The following is a 21,766-nucleotide window of genomic DNA, read 5'->3' as shown; positions in this document are numbered from 1 at the left end:
CTCACATGGCTACAACCTCCTTTCAGATGGTTGCAGAGAGAGATAAGGTCTCCCTTGAGCCTCTTTTTCTCCAGGATAAACAAACCCAGCTCCCTCAGCCTATCCTCACTAGACTCACTCCCTAGACGCTTCACCAGCTTCATTGCCCTTCTCTGGACATGCTCCAGCCCCTCAGTGTCTTTCATGCAGTGAGGGACCCAGAACTGGACACAGCACTCAAGGTGTGGCCTCACCAGTATTGAGTACAGAGGGACAATCACCTCCCTAGTCCTGCTGGCCACACTGCTTTTTATATATAGACTGCTTAGTAATAGCAGTTACAAATTTAGTGAGAATACTGTGCATTTATATTTGTCAGTTATCCAATGTACATTTTACCACTGTGCCCTCAGAAGGCCCTAACAGAGAAAAGCATCTTGGAGACAGGATGTGCTAGTTGTACTATACAATTGAAATTTTAATTAGAAGTTCTACAGAAGAGGTCAAGATAGAAATAAAATAACCTGTGTCACACGGTGTCCCAGTGTCAGATAACATGAGATGAAAAAGTAAAGGTTTGTAAGACATAAATGAGGATAACAAAGGTGTTCTATCTTGGCAAAGACTTTTATTCTGGGCTTCTTTCCTCCTCCTCAGGACATGAGGAAACAAAACGATACAGCAGACACACAAGGCAATGAAAGCAAACAGGTGAACATAGAGCAGCTCCAGTTTGACCTAAGAGAGGGTTAAAAGGTAGCTTGGGTGCAGGTATGGAAATTCTCCATCATTATTACAAGCCTAAGGTTTGTCTCTGTATTTTGTTGCAACTTCATTGCAATATTTAAAAAAAAAAAATTCTGTATTTAGTTCTCAGTCAAACTCAGAGGGATCAATCACACAGCCAGACAGTTCACACTCCCTCAGTACTTGGGAACTCCATCTTGTTTGAAGTGCCCAGCTCCCCCATACTTACTCTTAGGAAAACAGTTCAAACTACATGGCAAAATCTAAAAACTGGTGACTCAGAGGATGGAAGAGTGACCAATGACAGCCACAAAAGTTTTCTGGTAGGAGGAAAAACTGTATTGAGCCTACCTGAATGCACAGGTCCTGAGGCCGTTTATGACACTGACCTGTATCCAGCAGAGTGAGGCTGTCTACACCACATTTACAACCAACAGAGGTTGTAACCACTGCCCAACACCTAATGTCTAACCCTCTACTTGACAAACCTGGATCTTGCTATGGGGCGTATCTTGGCTATGGTCCTAAGTGTTACTGCAGGAGCGTGGATATGAGATCCAGCCACAGCACAGCCCTGTGACCGCTGCTCAGTGAGGCGCCAGGGACAGTACAATCACAGTGTGAACCTGCACATCTCTCCCATGAAGAGTCTTGGAGTCATGATAGCATAAACCGTTAAGCCTGAATATATCAAGCTCTTTGCAAAAGCAAGATATTTTTGAATAGTGAAGGTGTATTTGCTTTTCTTTCACATTACAACCTCCCTTTTATTTGTAAAATATTTTACATTTTCTCAAATAGTCCAATCGAACATAAAATTTGCGACCACTGGCCTATTAAGTGCTGCTAAATACACCATTCTGCTATTGGGAAACATATGATGGACTACATTTATTTGGTATCTGCCATTTGAACATTAAAATGCAGTCAATAGACTTGTAGGCCATTTGTAATAGCATGTTTTGTTGGGCTTTTGTGTAACAATGTGACAGGTATTGTGCAATAAACCCATAGAAATGAACTGTCCTGTCACAAGTTACGTCTGTACATGGCTGAATAAAAACTGTCATTCCCCTATTTCCATACATTTAATGTTAAGGCTAATGGGCTTTTATTAGGAAAAATCCTGTTTCCACTGGACTGACAAAGAAAGCTTTAAACAATTTTTGTCCACATGACTTTCAAGGAAAAAGAAGTCAGACAGGATCTACCATTAAGCATCTTTTTATTGTGGTCTTTAATGTACATGCAGAATTTTAAAAAAAGGTGTCAGTTATATCTGTAAGCTTATAACAATAATGTAAATGTTTGGATCAGCAATGTATTTGGATTAGGGACTAAGAACTCTAAGTGAACAGACATCTTTCAGGATATACAGTTTATATGGTAAATCAAGAAGGTTTTCTTCAGAGTGATTTTCCTCATAAAAACATAAAATATTTCTTGTTTACAATCTTGGTTGTTTTTAATATTGAAAATATCTATAATAGTACACTCTTCATTATGTACATAGAAAAAGATAAAACTATATCCATACCAGTGTCTGTTTTAAATGCAAATAGTAGTTAATAGCTTTGTAAATTTTTTGTGCACCCTCTCCCTTTTCCCTCCCCCACCCCCATTTAAAAATGCAGCATTTCCTAAAGTTTTCAATGCTTTGGCAAAAATAGAATGGAAGGCACTTCCATGTTAGATAAAGCAATACGTGAAATATCAGCACTAAATGAAAAAAGCTGTAGGTGTACCAGACAGCTCCATGTTCATCCCAAGGGCCAAATTTTGCACTCTTGCAGGTCAAGAACTGGTTTGCTAGAGATTCCAGCTGGAGCTGGCTCAGACCCCAGCTTGGTTTACAATAAGGCTGATTAGCCTAATAACTATTTTTACAAATGCTTCACACAAACCAATGAGGATGCAGAGAGCATCTCTGAACACAGTACTATCATGAGGGCAAAAAGCTCTTGCAGGTCACAGCATCAGAACATGTCGCAAAGGCCCTGCTACTGCGGCCTTCCACTTCGCAACACGGTAGTTTCACACAACACCCTCTGTTTAAGACTTCCTGATGTGGCAGCTCAGCTAAAAATGAACAAAGCAACACACAAATGTGAAGATTCTAAAGCATCTCTTGTGATGGATAAATTTAAGACTCAGCAAAGCATCCTGAAAACAATCTGTGTGCTAGTGGCAGGCTGACTTCTGCTGATAGGGAAGTTTTGAAAGCTGTAGAAAAGTTTCTCACAGGGGCAGCTCCTCCCTGGCCTCCTGTGGCTTGTTTGGCACTCCTTCACTTTTCTTTTAACGCAGGATTATCTCTGGCATACCTGTGATACGCATTTATATTAATATTTTGCAAAAATACCCCAGATGCCAGTGAGATAAGCACCTAAATGCTTGCTAAGGGATGTGTCATAAGCCACAGTCAGGAAAACATTTCCATTATGACCAATTTTAGCTTTCAACTGCAGTTTGCTTCTGCAGTCCTAGCAAAGGTTGAGAAATAACTGGGTGCAAACTTCCAAGAGAGAATGAGACAAAAAGGCACCGACCAAAGCTTTTATGCGTCAATGTCTCCATCGACGAAACGTTACATTTGCAGGACACACGCTAGTTCAGTAATATGTTTACTTAACTAATTTATTCATACTGCACAATATCTGACCATGACTGTAAATAGCTGCAGTCAACTGACAATCCAATTGAAAAAGAACATTCTGCTAAAACCTGCCAGCTGGTCACGTTCATTCTGCTGCGATAGCTCTGCACTCTTCAGCCACAATAAAATGAATGGCTTTATAGTGTTGGAAAGCATTTTTGTCATTCTTCAGTATCACTGTGGATTTCACAAGGAATGAAGGGTAAGATAAAAAGGCATCCAACAACACTCCAATCTCTGACTTGAACAACCAGCAAAATGATATGCAGCTGGCATGGAAGAACAGCCCTTTAAGGTTAGTTTATAATGAAGACCAGAGCAGGGGGAAAAAAGGCAAAAGAAAGAAAGAAAAAAAAAAGGCAAGTAGTCCAGTAAGAATGAACAGTAGAAAAAGAAACTGAGCAAGTGATTCTTTGTTTTGGGCCAGTCCACCACCAGTTGCTGTATGTTGCTTTGGGAAACACAAAACTGGCACCAAAACACTCCAAACAACACAAAACTTTCACCCCCTTCCTAGGCTGATGGCTCTCCTTGAAATGTCCCTCAGATCTCTTTCCGTACTGTGGCTCGGATGCTGCTGAACACCTTGCCTATGGCCTCAAAGAGCGGGTCGCAGAACGTGTGGATGCAGATGGAATAGACACGGCTAATACACTGGATCTCAATCAGGTAGCTCCTTATGCACGGCACCACCGCCCAGATGTGCAGGAATGACAAAATGGCAAAGTAGATGCCCCAGATGAGAGCCATAGGAATACCAAAGATTGCTGACAGTAAACGATAAAACCAGTATTTCGTTACAGTGAAGGTGGTAAAACTGGCCTTCCAAATCCCATCAAAGCTGTGTGTTCCCTCTGGCTCAGCAATCACATCTTCAAAATCGATCTGCAGCAAAGAACACAAAGTCAGGTCAGTCAGACATTCGCATCAAGGGTGACCTCCAGAAACACGTTTCTTGGAGAGCTATGGGCCCCTCTGCAAGAAAACATGAAGCATGTACTTCCTACATCCCAACATGATTCAACCTACTATAACCCACTATTGAAGTCATGAATCTTCAGTAACCTTTTCCCAGCGACTACCAGGGAGCCTCAATGATTAGCTCAAAATTAGATATCCAGCTTCTAGATGGAGTTTTCCACAAAACTGAATACGTTTTCCTCACCTCCTACAGTCCTAAGGTATGCAGTGCCCTTATGGTCTACTTCAGGGATAAACCAGGTGAATAAAATCATGCTTCATAGTTTTGACTATTCATAAATCATTCAAAAAGTTACCTAAGGAAGCAGTGCATTCCAACAGGCATATTTTCGCACTCTGTTGAAATACTGAGCTGTTCAGGAAGCTTAACTGTCATAACATTTCTATAAGAAAATTAACAGAATTGCAATGATGCTTCAGCTCCATGTCACATAGACATGTTTGATATAACCCACAATACAGGATATTTAACTTAGTTACCACAACCAATTGTATAGACACTGCAAACAACAGGAAAGAGAATATCACAACACTATTCCTCTGCAAGAAAATAAATGACTGTTTAAATCAGATGAAAGAAAAAAATAATTTGCATTCCTGGGACTGGATCCCAAAGTGTGATAATAATGTTGCCAAGAGTGAAGACTTACAGGAGCAAGCTAAGTATGACATGGGCCAGCAGCCTCAGAAACTCAGGCAATAGTACCTTAGCATACTGGAAGGAGTGAATATATGTATACTCAATGTAAATATTGCTTATACTGTAAGAAAGGGCTCATGATCACTTCTTTTAATCTAAAATATACGTAATAATTGAAAAGAACTCATTCTTCTCTCCTCCTGAATCTTTTGTCACCTCCAGATGTCAGTAACTAACAAAGGGGAAAATATTATAAAACCACTGGACTTTCGAGCTTCTTAAACAAAAAAAGATCATTACAATCGAAAGTGTACAGTCTAGGCACAATCTATGGGAATGGCTGGAAAGTCCCTCAGAGAAAATTTCTGAATCATCTGTGATATCCAACATCCTGAATGCCTAACACCAGGCTGGTTCAATTGCACATATTCACGTTACTCTCTCTGCCCGTGCTTCTCTCTAGACATCCTGTCATGCAAACTACAAACCTCCTCTTTTTCTGCTACTCTCAACTAGGTTCTAGTGATCTGAAAGTAATTCTTTGGGATGGGTATTCATCATCATCATCACCATCACACCTAAAGGTAGCATTTGGGTTGGAACTTCATCTCCACAGAAACCTATGGCAGACTGCATTGGTGGAGTATATTTTCTTTTTGGAATACATAAGCAAGCATACTTATACAAACTGTTTCTGCAGCTATTCAAAAGCAAACTTTTATTGTAGCCACATCCCGCATTAGCTCATTTTCAATGTGAATGGGTGTTCTTGGCTTATTATCAATTTTCCTTGAAATCAGATAATAAAAATATCCAGATGATGGCAAAACCCAGGATGATGACAGCAAAAGAAAGTTTCTTCTCAAAAATATTACTACATAAGGACTACATGGACAGCCCTTTTATTCTAAAATTTCTGGCAATTTATTGCATGGTTCCCACAAGCTGATGCTGTAACCCTTGGCAAAGGCCATCATAGAAGTTCAAAGCATCGAGCACTAGTCAGTGTCACACCTAAAGTCCTTTCATTCAGTCCAGTTGTAGTGGAGTCCATCTCATATTTTTTCAACTGGCTGATAAGGGAAATATTAGATCGCATAAGGAAAATAATTTTGCATTGAACTCCATCAGCCTTTTCATGGTTGCATCTTTAGTTTAGCCAAGTGAGACCTATTTTTATCAGAAATGCATTTTTTTGGCATGCAAAATGAAACCATAGTTTATTCTGAACTTTCTAGAATTTTTAAAATATATAGTACAACTGGCTCATAATTTAATTCCTTTCACAATAATTCATTGTAATGAAATGGAAAATGGAAGCAAATAAACTCACTGGTTTTCAAATCAAATAGTAAATTTTCTGTAATTGTGATTGTCAGTAACTAATATGTTTATCTTGTTGTGTTCAACAAAATATCCATGGAGAACTGGGGAACTGACAGAAGAATCATGCCATATAACATTTCCAGATGGACAGCCCTGTCCTCATTCCAGGAGATGATGCTAATAATATTAGAACATTTATGATAGATCTTTGGTCAGGATTTCCCAGCTCAAGTCATACACAGTTGTCCTAAAAGTACTCAGGAATAAATCTGTCTGTGAGACAACAGCGATGTACTCATGACACCAGTAATTATCAAGAGGTTACTTTCTTGGAGCAATTTCAACAGCTCTCAGAATGTTTCTACCAATGCACAGAACTAGAAGAGATGGCCCTGTAGGAATGATAGCTGATGTCACAGTACTATGTCTTTGCCCATTTCATTATTCAAGGCCTGTGTCACATTATTCCAGTTTGAATAAAGGAACTTGTGAGTGAGAAGACAGAAAAATGGTCTGAAAACTCAAACTCTTAGCTGAATACAGTGTTAAAATGAAGCTGTTATCTTCCTAAAAGCTGTAAGAACATTATGAAACTATGTACATGCCAAGAAAGTCCAGCTATGCCTGGCATGTGAGCCTCTGTGGTCCTGTCCAAAACCAGACATACCTGCAGCAGTGTCTAAATAACGATAGGCAAGGAGTTGAGGTAATCTGGGCTCTTCTACTTCTCATAAGCTAACAGACCACTGCCTGGGAAACACTATTTATTTCACTTTCCAAGCAGTACAGGAGGTAAGTCCTTATGCTGTAGGAACGGAGCCATCACTCAGATTCTTCCTGCACTAAACCATGAAGGATCCTGATTTTAACTTGTAGGGATCAGTTCTTCACAGGCTGCAGGAGGAACAGGTGACTGGATGCATTTTGCCTTGCTGTGGGTTACATTTACATCACTCGGATTACTCGCTCCCTCCTCAGTCCCTTACTACTCTCCTCTGGTTTATAGCTCAGGAGCACTCACTGATGGTGAGTGTCATCAGACTGATAAAGGGAGTCCAACTGAACTAAGTAAAGTAAAAATAGGACTGACAGGAGAAAGAGAAGTGCCCAGAAATATGATCCTACAGAAGAAAGACGCTCTTATTTCTGGTAATGAATCTGTCTTGCAAGTATAAGACAACATTTTTAGGATATTGTTCTCAAGGTTGCTTTTGCCAAAGCATCACGTGCATGTAGATCTGTGAACTCCTGTTTTGTCTACATAAAGGCTTTCTTAGGTTAGGCACAAGTCTTGTTCAGCAGATTGCATGCTCATCGTGTAGTTTGTTCCTCCAGAGCTGTCAGGGTGTGCTGTGGAATCACACTGAGGCAGTTGCCAAGCTGGTGAAAATACATGCATGCTCACTTGCGACAGGAGAGAAGTACAGGAAATTTAGTTTGACCCTCTAAAGGATGCTAATAACTCACTCTAGCCTTCTGTTTCAGACTAAACTATTCAACACTATCAACTCCTGTTCCATGCCTACAATGCACTTCCTGACTTCAGCTATTCTTTGTTTCCTACTATTCAGTTTGGTAAAGCCAGTTTTTATATTGCTTGAAGCTTTTGTCTGATTCTGCTATGAGAATTAATGCAGCTTCTTTTGCTCTGCACATGTTTATTAAACTATCAGGAAATTAAGGAACCTGCTTTGATTCTAAAATAGATTTATTTACAAGAAAGGGAAATGGTATGGGATTTATTTACAAGACTTATTTACAAGAGAGGGAGAATGTCTATCTAAAAATCAGAACTATTAAGTAAAAAAGCTTAACAGTGTGAAGTTCTCATCTGACTCAATAATATATGCCACATGTATGAAATTCGTTGACCTGCTGACCTTGTCACTTCAAGTCCCTAGGTATCAAAAGCTGACAGGCTGGAAAGGTATACTAAATGCCAGCCTCAAATCATCTACTTATCAGCTGTGCTTCTTAGAAGTTTGCTCTCTTGTATATAACAAGCGATGAGAATGCCTACATTTTTGAGTCCCTTCAGTATCTCTTGGAGTCGGTAAAAGGATGCTTAGATCCTTGCTGTATCTCTCTTGATTGATCACTAATGTATCCAGTCAGGCAAAACACTTAAATATGCACACAACATGAAAAATGTGAACTGTCCCACTGATGTCCATATGCTTACATACTCTGCCAGACCACAGCTCAAGTCTAGGCTGAATGTGTACAGGAAAGAGTCATAAGCTAGTTTGCTTTACATTTTTATGCGCAGAGTGTGGAAACTGTCTTTACTGCTTACCCTGGGCTGTTTTTAAGCAGGCTTTCCCTGACTCCAAGACCGTAAGGAAAACATTGTTTCACTGTATTAAATCGTGTCTTTGCAAGACTTGAAGCAGATATGGTGGGGTTTTTTGTTGTAATAAATGCAATTGTAAAATTCCCAAATATATTCTATGTCCTTTAAAGAAACATTCAACATAAGAAAATGTATGAAAATGACAAGCCTTTCTATGGCATGGGTCACATTTGGGAGGTGATGCTGCACAGACAGGTGCAACACTGTCCTTATGTTGGAGAAGGCTGTGGTGTGTATTATTAAAAATAAAAAAACATGTGAGCTTTGTACTTCCACATACTGTCTAGAACTTAAAAATTGCCAGTTACAGTGCCTGGAGAGGAAAGGCATCACAGCAGCTGAAAACAAAGTTAAGCAAACTTACAACCTTTCTATTAAATCACTGATGCCAGTTAAACATTTATGTATTTCCTTGATCCTTTGGAGTACCACATTACCACATATGCTGATGTTTGTCCTGACCACTGACACACTTTAACAGAAATTGATGAAAAAGTTTATACTCTTTCTACTGAATCTGCAGGAAAGAGGATGGGGAGGTGTTGGGACTTACAGGAGAAAAGCTGCTCTTCTCCCTTCCCTCCCAGACACCCAGAGACTCATTCCCCCTTTTAAGAGCACTCTGTTATCTCCATTTGGCAAATGTTTACCTGTAGTTATGTAGGGAAGCTGGTAATTTGTTCCTGAAAACATAGAGCTTCATGATTCCTAGATGGTCTGCTTCCTCACTAATCAGGTATCAACAGCAAACATTAGGTGATCTCAGGTGTTTACGAAAGCCAAAACTCATTCTGTTCCACAGTATTTATACAAACCTCAAGCTAAAGCATGGGTGACTACAAAACGGCAACACCTAGCAGTGTTCTGTTCCATCACAAGACAAGAAATCTCCTTGAATCTTGATATTGGTGGGAAGCATCTAATGAGGGAACCCCAAGAGTCCCTCCAGACTGAGCTGCAGCATGATTAGGCTTTGCCTGTCAACCTTGAACTCTGTCTTCAGAGCACACTGTTCTTCTGGGGACTGGCTGGATCACAAGGCACAAGGCACAACAGTTACTCCTTTGGAAAAAAAAAAAAAAGAAAAAAAAAAAAAAAAGAAAAAAAAAAAAAAAGAAAAGCCATGACTGCAGAGGGCTAGGACCAGAGCTGTTGAGTAAGGTGTGTTAAGTGCAGAAAAATGACAAACAATTATTTCCAAAGTGAACAAAAGCCTGAACAAGCAAGCAGAACTGTTGCACCCCAGTTACTTGTACAAACTGACCAATGAATTTGCTTTACCTTTCCTGTCTCCCTGTGCCTGCTTTCCACAATACAGCAAGAAAAGTGTTCTGCTGGCAGATCTCTTAATGGAAATAGTGAATCTTTCCTGAGTGCTACACATTATGACAGAAAAGCAAACAATGCTTTAACAAACAAGGATATTCATGTTGAAAAGTAGAATTGAAGGACTGCACTCTTCTAGCCAGAGAAGAAAACCAGTCTGGTCAGGAGTGACTCCTACTGCATGTACAACAAATACTCAGATGCATTATGAAAATGTGTAAATGATGCCATGACTTAGAAAAGGGGGGTGACTGCACATCACCATTTCGCAAACTGAAAATCATAGAAAAAAACAAAAAAAAAATTGTTACTAATTACTCAGAGAACAACCTCCTGCTCCCTGCCCATGCTGATTACACACCAGAAAAGCCCTGCTGATGGGCTTTGTTTCATCAGATGGGCAGGCTCACCAAAATCTGCAGAAGTGCTCGTGAGAAAAATGTGATTGATGCCAATGGGTCAGCACTGTAGCAACCAGCTGTTCTCCAGAGACCTCTTCCTGAAGCACTTGCCCATCCTGTTCCTATACAGGCTGGCAGAAGGAAAGACAAGCAGCTTCAAGGAAAGATCTGCACTCCTCTGCAACACAGCAAAACTTCCTGTGCAGGTGGGGATACCGTGTCAGCCAGTTCCTTGACAAATGTCTTGATGTTGTTGAAGTAAGCAGTCAGAAAATAAAATTACTGTTTTCCTCCCTGGAAACTGGGCTGCTAGGAGGTTATTGCAGCTTTCCTAAAAAGAAACTCTTCAGAAGCTTTCTTTGTTGTTATTATTTGGTTCATGTTCCACAGTTCCTTGTTTGATACAGCTATTTTAGCAAAGAACCCTAATACATATATGCATATTCACATATGTCTGTCCATCTGTATGTTTAAGAGGTGTATTTATGAACATGAACACCAATGTGAAGTTTTGACTACACTAAACATAACAGGAATTTTTCCTTTTATTTCAGTGGGTCCTGGAATTAGGCTGAATCCAAAAACCGTAATAAAAGTAAAGACATAATGTAAACTGATTTTGTATTTTAAAATATATTTTATTTTATAAATATAACTATGATAGATTTATGTTTTATTATTGTATGCTTATATGCTATTAAGGTAATAAACTGCTATTAAGTATAACTTTTTAGAAGTTGGTCTAGCTTCATTGCTCCTAAATTTAGGCACTAATGCAAAGTAGAAATATAGTGATCTCAAACTCTTTAGTAGTGCATGGAGAGATATGGACCTTTGGAGGTTGTTTTAGATCTGGAAACTACTTTTTCCTCTTTATAGTTTGTGAAGGAAGTCTAAGGAGAGGAGACTCCTGATATATACTCAGGAGACTCCTGATTTATACTACCAATAAACACACTCCTGTTAGCTGCTGCAATTCTTTTTTGCACATCTGTATAACTTGTTTTCACCTTTTCCCTCATTTCTACCTGAACAATGCTACATGCTGACCATGAGTGTGCAGTGATGCCCAGCTGCCTCTCTTTTCCTTTAAGAAAAACCTTGCCCCTGCATTTGTACTGTTAGAAGGTTGTCTTAGGGAAGATCTTAAGTTACTGATCCTTAAACATAAGGTGTTTCTTTAGTATTTAATAAAAATAAAGGTATTTTATAGTTCTGCTCTTGTCATAAACTGCATGAGAACAGTGATGGGATTGAGTGCACCCTCAGCAAGTTTGCTGATGACACCAAGATGTGTGGTGAGGCTGACACACTGGAGGAAAGGGATGCCTTGACAGGCTTGAGAGCTGGGCGCATGTGAACCTCATGAAGTTCAACAAGGCTGAGTGAAAGGTCCTACACCTGGGTGAGGGCAGTCCCAAGCACAAATACAGGCTGGGTGTTGACTAGATTAAGAGTAACGCTGCAGAGAGGGACCTGGAGATGGCAGCTGATGAGCAGCTCAGTATGATCTGGCTTGCAGCTCGTAAAGCTGACAGCACCCTGGGCTGCATCAAAAGGAACAAGTTGAGGAAGGTGATCTCTGCTCTCATGAGACCCCACCTGGAGTACTGTGTTCAGCTCTGGGGCCTCTAGGATAAGAACATGGGCATGTTGGAGTGAATCCAGAGGAGAGCCAAAAAGATGATTAGAGGGCTGGAGCACATCCTCTGTGAAGACAGGCTAAGAGACTTGTGGTTGTTCAGTCTAGAGAAGAGAAGGCTCTTAGAGCAGTACATAAAGTGGGCTATAGAGGGACTTTTTACAAGGTCATGTAGTGATAGGACAAGGGGGAATGGTTTTAAACTGAAAGAGACTAGGTTTAGATTAGATATGAGGAAGAATTTCCTGAGAGGCACTGGAACAGGTTTCCCAGAGAAGTTGCAGATGCCCCATCCCTGGAAGTGTTCAAGGCCAGGCTGAGGGGGCTTTGAGCAACCTGATCTAGTGAGTGGCATCCCAACCCATGGCAGGGGGCTGGAACTGGATGATCCTTAAGGTCCCTTCCAAGCCAAACCTTTCTATGATACAAGAACTTAGACTTGATAAAACAGTTGATGACTTTATGGCTGAGGTCTACGGGAGATAGATCACTGATGTTGAGGGAAAACTGATTATTTTTTTGTAGCATCTGTTTGAATTCCAAGAACAGATTTCAAAGTTGACAGAGGAAATGTTGCAATCCATCTATGAGACTTCCTTAGGCTTTTCTGGAACTCAGAATATAAATTCAGCACAGCAGGAGTTTGGACAGAGAATGTGGTGCTTTCACCTTCAGCTGTGAGAATGTCTTCTCACTTATCTATGAAGTTGAATTTATCAGTTCCTATTTGTTTAACTACAAACAAAATCCACCTTTGTACAGCCCCACTAACAGCTAGAGCACAGCTCCTTCATCTAGACTAAGATCATATTTTATCAAATCATTAAAATGGGGGACAGTGGCACTGAAATTATTTTTTCTTTTGATTGCTAATCTGATGATTTCTGAAAAGAATGATATTGCATAAGGTTCAAATTTTTTTTTGAAACTATTGGAAAACACTTTCCTAAGAAATCTGTCAAGAAAATATAAAGAGACTAATGGGGTAAAACCTGCCTCCCCAATAAATCAAATGAAATTAAATGATGTAATTTCTTTTTCATGTTCAAAATAACCAACCATTTTAAGTCCAAAATGGGTTTTATTACTGTCATTTGTCTGGAAAAGAAATATGGTAGTTCTGGATCAAATAGCTCAGAAAATCAATTGCTGATGTAGACTTCATCCTGTGGTCTATGGAAAGGGTATTTGAGAGCTGTGGGAAATACAAACTTATCTTAGTTTAGAACTATCTCTCTTCAGTTTTCCAGAAATCACACATGTTACAGAGTCACCCAAGTTCATTTGTATTTTCTTCCTTCTGTTGCCTAGAATACAACCAAGATCAAATTTCCTCACTGGGGACCCCACTGTCAGACCATTCTACTGTACACATTTATCCCTTTTTCCCCTGGAGAGTTTTGCATTTCAGTATTTTCTGTTTGTTTTAGATATCCATACCCCTATGCAACAGAAGACAGTGTTTCTGTCCACATAGCAGGCTAAAAATTCTACAATCAATTCAAATTGTTCTTAATATTTTCTAACATATGATTGGAATTCTGTTGAAGGTATTGGAATTGAAAAGTATTTGCCTCTTCTGAATCTGAAATAGTGTCCAATAAATTCTAACAAAAGAAACAGCCATGCTGAATCATTTGCTCTGCTCCCATGGCCATCAAATGAACATTTTTTTATGGAATTATGAGTCATGTTCATCATGCTAAGCAAGAAGGCTGTACATAAGGCTTTAATAATACCATGAGTTTAAATGCAAACACATTTTTTTGAGAAAGCAGCTTTTGTTAGAAGATGCCATTATTAGCTGTAATCTCATGGACATCCAGAAATTCTATGTCTGAGAACTCCTAAATAATGTGCAAAACTATTTTTCAGAACTCTTAAAATCTCGCTCAGACCTTGTTTAAACTGGCACTCATAATGACTTGAGTTTTTAATCTCTTACTCCTAGACTAGCCTTGGAAGAAATATTTGAAACAAAACTGGATCATGTGGGTAGCCAAAGTCAAACATTTGAATTTTCTTGCATTTTAAATCTAAACCCCATAGCTTGTTAATAGGACACAGAGTCACAGAACCATTTCATTTAATCAGTTGTTATGCACAAGTAAGGTGTCGTGTCTAAGCCACAAGTATTAGCAATTGAGAGGAACATGACCTCTGAGAGCGCTGCTTCTCCTGTCCTATGGTTAGGGTTAAATGCTGCGATGTGAATCTGCCTCCAGAGGCATCTCACTTTGATCACTGCCAACTAAAAGAGCCCAGATGACAAACTTGGATTAGAACACATACACACACATATTTGTGTATCTATGTATTTATACAGATGTTTTTAAACTTAAACATTTATTTATGTTCTCATGACTTTTAAAAATATCTAAAAATAAAGAAAAGGGGTCTGTATTAAATTTCACTTAATTCCTTATTTCAGAAATGGCACCTGATTGAGCTCTGCTTTTCTCTCATTTTACTATGTTGAAGAGCAGAACTGCATTCCTCTCAGGCTGACACTTGTCACATCCGAGTGACAGCCCACCTTAGGTGTCCCATCCAAAAGGAGCAGGGGGTGACACCTGCTTTCCTTTCAGGAGGTTCTCAGCTGTGGGGATGGGAAGTGCTCCGACCAGTCATCTTTCTGCACATTTTACACTGTGCTCAGTGCAACAGGGAGGGACCTTAATCATAAAAGATTACATAAAATGTAAACTGCTTTTGAAAAACCCTCTCTTTTCATTACGAGGCAGAAACTGTAAATAGCTTTAAAATACCTGAGTAATACATTCCTCCCTAATGAGTACATAAGGGTATTACAGTATTTGTCAACATCTGACTAAAAATTCCAGACTTTTCCTTGCAGTAAGCTGAATTGCCCTTAACTGCATTATTTTTAAGTGGAAGGCATGAATACATAACCTTTTAAAACATGGCACAAAAGCTCTGCATCCTCACATCTATAGCCAATTCCAACTGGAATTTTTTTTCCAGAGCAAAAAGGACTACTATACAACAAACAGCAGATAGACATCACTTGTTTAAAACAGAATAATTACGTTCTGGATGGTAGACCAGGCACTGGCCTTTCTCCCTGGCACATCACTGTAGGAAAAAAACTGTAAGCTTGCTGCAGATGTGACTGCACAGTTGGTCCTTACTTGTCCCAGAGGATTAGACTTTGCAGGGTTGGCTGCAAGGTCCGTCCCCATTCTCAGCAAGGAGCAACGAAGTTACTGAGAAGAGCAATCTGTAGGAGAACTGGCTCCCTCCTCTGTGTTTTCCAAATTCAGTAAACTCTGTGCAGACTTGACCACAGATATGTTGAGAAAGTTTGAACTCTAGAACTCAAAGGCTGCAATTTAGCCGTACTCTGAAAAACACAAATGCTGTGTTGGGAAACAAGAAGAGCAAAGCCTGAATTTCAGGCACCTTCATGTGAGTCCTGGGTCATTGGGGAATGCATCAGAGAGAAAAGCAATAAGCTTTCCACCCTGTTTGTTGTGTCTCATCACAAATAAAACCTGCAGGACACAAGTCCAAGAGAGAACTCTCTGGTGAAGGACGCATGAAACAGATAAAACTATGGCAAACCACCTTTATAATCACCAGCATGACTCCTGGAGAGCTCTCACATGCACAGAGGCTGTTTCTCCCTTGCTAGATTCCCTCCTTGCCTCTGGCCTGGCTAGCCACCTTCACAAGCCAGTGCTTGAAGGAATGGAACCACTAGTGCACATTCTCCTGCTGTCTAGGTGATGTATGAGGACAGTTGTTTGAGGAAAATCCTTCCTTTCTGGTCTCCACTGAAAAAATTGGAACAAAAAGGAAATTCTGGTGATTTTTACTAGATTGTGCTTCCTCCAGTGCAGAGCTGTCACTTCCACTGCCTGAATACCTCAGGTTCCATAAGGCCTTGCTCACATCCATCTCTGAACAGAAATCCAGTCATTTGCCCCATTTTTCTGGAATCCTCCCAGCACTTAGCTTCCACTTGGTGGTTAATTCAAAGACAAAACCATAAGCAAAGTCACCAACAGCTTTGATGCAAAGCTGCTACACATGTCTAGTTTTCATAAAAGGATCTTTTATAAAAGGGTTTCTCCCCCTTGCCTGGATCCCAACCCTAATGCTGCCTGCACCACGCATCTGCTGCAGGGGAAGCTGTGCAGATGCTCTCTGCTGCAAATGAAGGGAACGTGTCTCTCGCTTCTCACAAGAGAAGGTTATTTTTAAAATGTGCTATGGGAAGTATTTGAATACAGACAACACTGAGGCCTTTTAGAGAGCTGCTTACAGAGCAGATTCCTCATTCTCTGTCTAATCATTTCTATTTCATGGCTGACTGATTTGTCCCCAGTTTCCATGCTGTTGTGCCTCATAGTCAAGTGGCAAGAAATGCATAAAATGCTGGGTAAAAAGCAAATGGTTCTGAATCTAGAAAAATGCAATGGCTCTAAACAAATTTGAGCTCAGCCTGAGCCATACTTCTGGCATTACAGAACTCCATTTTTTTTTTTTTTGGTCTGACTTTTAGTACCTGACTAAGACTGGTGTCTCCCTCAGTTATACAAGTGTATCTTTTACACTCTGCCTGGATTTTTTACAGCAAAAGTAAGAAAGGCAGATACATATTAGAAGGGGACTAGAGACTGATGGCTACGGCAGGAACTGAATTTGTGTATTTTCACCCCAACTCAAGCCTGTCGCCTAGGTACTGGGTCTGAATTTTATTGCTATGTCTAATGGACTGAATCTGAACACAGGGTCCAAATAAATGCAAATTGTGGCAAAATTCCTCTCTCTACTTTGCAGGTTAGACTATCTATGAAATACTTAAAATCAAAGTTATTTATCCTTGTAACAAAACAGAAAATGTTGCTTTACAATGCCATTTCGTACAAACACTGCTGGTTTTATGACGTAAAATGGATCCTGTCTGGTTAAAATCAAATTCATTTTGGTATATTCCTATGTCTTGATGTGACTATGTTCACTACCAGGAGCTCACTTGCTGACACAGAGACAGTACTCGTATTCTGGCTGTTTGCTGTTTTTCAATGAATGTGTTGGTCCACAATTATTTCAAAAGGACACACTGAAAAGTTTTTTTTTCCATTCCTATACTTATTATTTTCCAAGTTTATTTTAGAAGACTGAATGTAACAAACTTCCTTAATCCTTGCTTCTGTGGGAGGCAGAGAGGGCAGGATGGGCTTAGTATGTTTCAGCTTCTTTTAAGTCCATTACAGGTTTTTTTCTGTCAGTGGTCTCACTTTTCCTAGCAGGGTCCTTCTTTCACAAGGTTTGGTTTGTGGACATCAGGATTCTGACTTGCTTGGGGGCTACGACTCATCCTCAGAAGGTCTGGTTGCTCTGGGGACTTCTTCTGTTGATGTACGCAATAAACTGTGATGCGGTGCCGTTCGTCAGCTCTTGCATTCCCTGTCTACTCAGCTGCTCCTCCATGGGTAGCAGAAAAAAGAATTCTTCTCTCCTTTTTAAAATCAACCATTCTAAAGGCAGTTTTGCACCATTAGGTACACAGATGATTTTTTCTAAACAAGTAACAATTTTATGCCTTTTCTTTATATATGGCTCCTTAAAGATACAGGCTGCTGTGAGGGATAATTCTCAGCATGGATCCAACAATATGACCATGGCTGGTCATATTCAGCACCTTCAAATTACATTGAAGTCTTGAATTTGGATTTACTTGTGACCTTGTTAAATTGTCTGCACATGGCATGAATCATTTTACAGACACACATTCAGGAACCAGAATTCACCCTCTTGATTCTCTGGAAACAATACAGTATTTTTCTTTTTCTATAACGGGTCTTCGTTGCAACAAACATGGTGAACTGCACAGACTCTTGACACTGCTGGCCACTAAGCAAGACAGTTAGTGGCTTAGTCACCCACTACGAGTGGGCGGTTCCCATTTTTCCTAGGGTCTGACAAACCCAGACTTGCACCATCAATTTCCACATTGCTGTGGCGTATTCCCCTCTCCTTCTTTCCAGGCTGCAGTGTGATCTGGGAAATGCTTGTTAGGCCTTGGCTTTGAAAACACCACCTGGGCTCAGCTCTTTCTGAGCTTATCAGAAACACTGTCCACTCCCAGGAATTGCTAAAAAGCTCCTGTTTTCCTTATGACCAGCTTTGAAAAATACTCCTCCTGCCTGAATGGCACAACATGCCTGTTCCCACACTTTCAGAGAAAGTGCCTACCCAAACTGTGGCCAGTATGAAACATAGTTATGACTAAAGCCCACTCTCTTGTGACCCTATAAACAGCGGCCCAAAATGTGGCCCTTTGAGCTCTCCTGGACTGCAGCGAGCTGGGACGAGCATCTCCCTCTGAGTGGGACACCTCTCAGAGCCAGCAAACCCTCAGGTTTGCTATACTTGGAGGATCACCAAAACAAGACATATCCTGGGCCAACACCCACACTCCTCAAGGCCTGATCCTTTGCCTGTCAGGAGATGCAAAAGCATCTGAAGTGAGTATTTCACTGACCTCTGGTGGGAATTTTTCACAGGTACCTTGCTTGCACTGACTGCTCCTGTCTATGTGCATGCTCCTGTGCATATGCTATAGCAAATTTGAGAGAAATACTGCTTTTTTAGATGTTTAAGTACCTTGGGTATCTAAGTAAGTTAGGCTTCTGAGTAAGGTTAAGTTATAGTTATAAACTTACTTAAATGCTGCTAAGTATTGTTCTTTTGCTAAGTTGTTAAACATAAGTTATAAGCTAAGTTAAGTGTTGCTAAGTGTTGTTCTTCTGCTGAGTTGCTAAGTATAACTTCAAAGTTAAAAGTTAGGTTAAATGCTCTTCAGTGTTATTCTTGATTAAATTGTTAAGTTATAAATTAAGTTTAAGCTACAAGTTAGGTATAAGTTAAGTGTTTTTCCTATGTTAAATTGTTAGCCTTAAGGTATAAGTTAAGTTAAAGTACTGTTAAGTTGGAGCGTTGGTAAGCTTTTAGGCCCTGTTCCTTTTTATCCTTGCCAGCACTGTCTTTTGTCACACACACACCTAAACACACACACACACACACACCCTAGATAGTTTTCAGTTAATTTCTGTTTTGATTGCCTGGATTTTGTTTGGTTTTGTTGTTGCTTGTTTTCCCTTATTGTGCCTTGGCTGTCCTATAAGTACTAGAGTGAATCTTGCCAATGAACTTGTTGTGCTTTGTCACTTAATATTAAATCTGACTTTTGCACATACCATTGCTGATGATTTTTTAAGTTATCTCAAACACTCTCATTTGTAACATACATGGATTGTATAAATTTGTCTGTATAAAAGTTTTTTCTAAGAGAAAACCTATCTCTGTGATTCTTCTGACCAAAGTGACTTCAAGCAAAAATCTCCATCAACCCTGATTTGTCAGAACAGCCAAACTGATTTATAAACCCAAACAAAAAACTCTAGGCAAGGGCACAGTTAGATTTTGCTTAGCTTGCTTATCATCTCTTGAGGGAAGGAAAAACACCAAAGAGAACAGAACAGAACAAGGACACAAGTCCAACCGCCATCAGGATCTCTGATTTTGCACCCGTCAGGCTTAGGAAGGGCGATCTGGTTTGTGACATCTCCCCGCCCTGCCTCTGTGCGTGCCTCGGGGAAGGAAAATCCTTCCGACGGTGTTACACAAGGTCACGCAACTCATCTCCCCGCTGCCCCGGCCCCGGGCGGGACGTCCCGGCTGCAGAGCTGACTGCCGGCACACACCGCGGCGGGACCCCCGCGGCCCCCGGCCGGCTGCGCCGAGCCCAGCCCGGTGCGCCCCGCGGGGCAGCGCGGGAGCCCGAGACGGCCAGCCCCGCTCCGGAGCGGGGAGCGAGGAGCTCCGCAGGGCTGCCCTAGCCGCTGCCCGCCTCTCTCCTGCCCACTCCCCCTTTCCTTTAAAAAAAAAAAAAGAGTCAGCCCCTGGCCCGTTCCCTCCTGTAGCAGGTGGAGGGATGAGCTTCGCGGGCTTCTGCCGCCCTGACAATGCCTGCGTACCTTGCCTCGGCAGGACTTGGTATCGCCCCCCGCGCCGTCCCCCCTCGGCCCCTCACCTTAACCACGTCGTCGTTGAGATGCTTGGGATCTCGGTTGACCAGGTCGATCTCTTTGGTGTGCACGTCGTGCACTGCCTTTTCGCTCAGCTCATCTGCCATCATCTTGTTGTTGGGCTTGTAGATGTTGCCCTGCTCCCGGACGGGCGCCGTGTACAGAAAGCCCTGCGGGGAGCAGAGGGAGCGCGGGCGGGAGGGGAAAGCCCAGTTGAGGCGGGGAGGGCAGGGCAGGGCTGGGCCGGGCAGGGCCGGTCCGCGTCGCGCAGGAGGGCGGGCTGGGGGAGGCGGCCCCAGGTCCCGCGGGCAGCGGGATCCAGGCTGCGGGGCGGCCCTGGTCCGGCTATTTAACCGCGGCCGCGGGGCGCACACCACACCCCCGCGGTGCCAGGCGCCGGTCCCGCTCCTGCCACCAGGCGGCCCGGCCTTGCGGCGTTGCCCCCGGGCGGAGCGAGCGGCCTCTGGGCGGGGAGGGCGCTGGCGTAGCCCCCTGGGCACAGCGGGGAGCGTCCGGGGTTCCCCAGGCACCACCCTCCCCATACCGCCCTCACCACGCTGCCCTCGCCATACCGCCTTCGCCGCGCTGACCTGAGCACGGCGCCGTCACCGCACTGTCCTCGCTACACTGCCCCACCATACTGCCCTTCATGCAGGGCCATAACCGTGCCCTCTCCATCCCGGTGCTCTCGCTATGCTGCTCTCCATATACCGCCCTTCCCGCACGGCCGCCAGCAGCCCCCCTCCCCGCACGCCGCCCGGGCCGTGCGCCCCGGCTCTCCCCGACCCGCTGTCCCTGCCCGCAGGTGCCCTCCTGTCCGCCCTCCTGCCGCCGAGCCGCCCCCGCGCCCCGCTCCTCCGACAGGTCAGGGAGCTTGGGGACCCCAGCCGCTGCAGGTACTCGGTGGCGGGGCAGCATCCCGGCCCCATGTCCCGGTGGTCCTACCTCCGAGTCTACGTATTTGGTGCCGGACATGGTGCTGCGGGCTGCTGACGGCTCTGCCGCGAGTTACTCTGCCCTGTGACTTGTAGAACCGGAGGCAGGAAGATTCCGCTCTGCGAAGCGGCCGGCCGGGGGAGGTAGCTGCGAGGAGAGGGCTGGCCGCTGGCCAGGGCGGCTGCCTGCCTCCGGCTGGGGTGGATGACAGCGGCGGTACGGCCCCGCACATGGCAGGGCGGCCGGCAGCCGCCGGGGATGGGAGGGGAAAATAGCCCTGCCCCGGCAACTGGGGATCTGGCGGACCCGGTCCCTGATGCCTGGGCCATGCCGCGCGGAGACAGGGGCTCGACAGGGAGAGAGACGGGGACAGGGTCGTCCCCGGGTCGTCCGCCCTGCCCCGGCCGCCCACGGCCCCCGACAGGGGGTCCCCGCCGCTGGATGCCGGGCCGGCAGTGGCTGCGTGCGGCAGAGTCACCTGGGCAAGGGGGGGGCAAGGAAGCAATGAGGAGATGGAAAACTTTAGTTGTCTTTAGCGTCCAGAGCAAGCGAAGCGTTTGTCGGGCTCCCCCCTCCCGGTATTGACAATAGTTTACACAGAAGCATCGCTGCTCCAGGAACAATTGTGGAAACTTGGACGTCCTTATGATGAAGAAAAAGATATTTTCTCAACTGGTTCATTTCAAAACTGTTCAAATATTTAACAGTTCTGCATTTTA

General features: G+C 42.8%; 1 protein-coding gene across 1 annotated transcript; it reads right to left on the bottom strand.

Moving 5' to 3' along the window:
• Positions 1-1,675: 1,675 nt before the first annotated feature.
• CAV1 (caveolin 1) lies at positions 1,676-21,178 on the bottom strand. Its single transcript, XM_082280092.1, has 3 exons — positions 21,057-21,178; positions 20,117-20,281; positions 1,676-4,267 (listed from the first exon to the last, which is right to left on the bottom strand). Exons 1-3 carry the CDS (start codon positions 21,084-21,086, stop codon positions 3,926-3,928), a joined length of 537 nt encoding a protein of 178 aa, XP_082136218.1. The 5' UTR covers positions 21,087-21,178; the 3' UTR covers positions 1,676-3,925.
• Between the last annotated feature and the right edge of the window lie 588 nt (positions 21,179-21,766).

Source organism: Coloeus monedula (assembly GCF_965178545.1).
Source record: "Coloeus monedula genome assembly, chromosome: 4".
NCBI lineage: Eukaryota > Metazoa > Chordata > Aves > Passeriformes > Corvidae > Coloeus > Coloeus monedula.
Note: the sequence above shows the minus strand (reverse complement) of the source record. Positions and strands in the feature narration are given on the sequence as shown.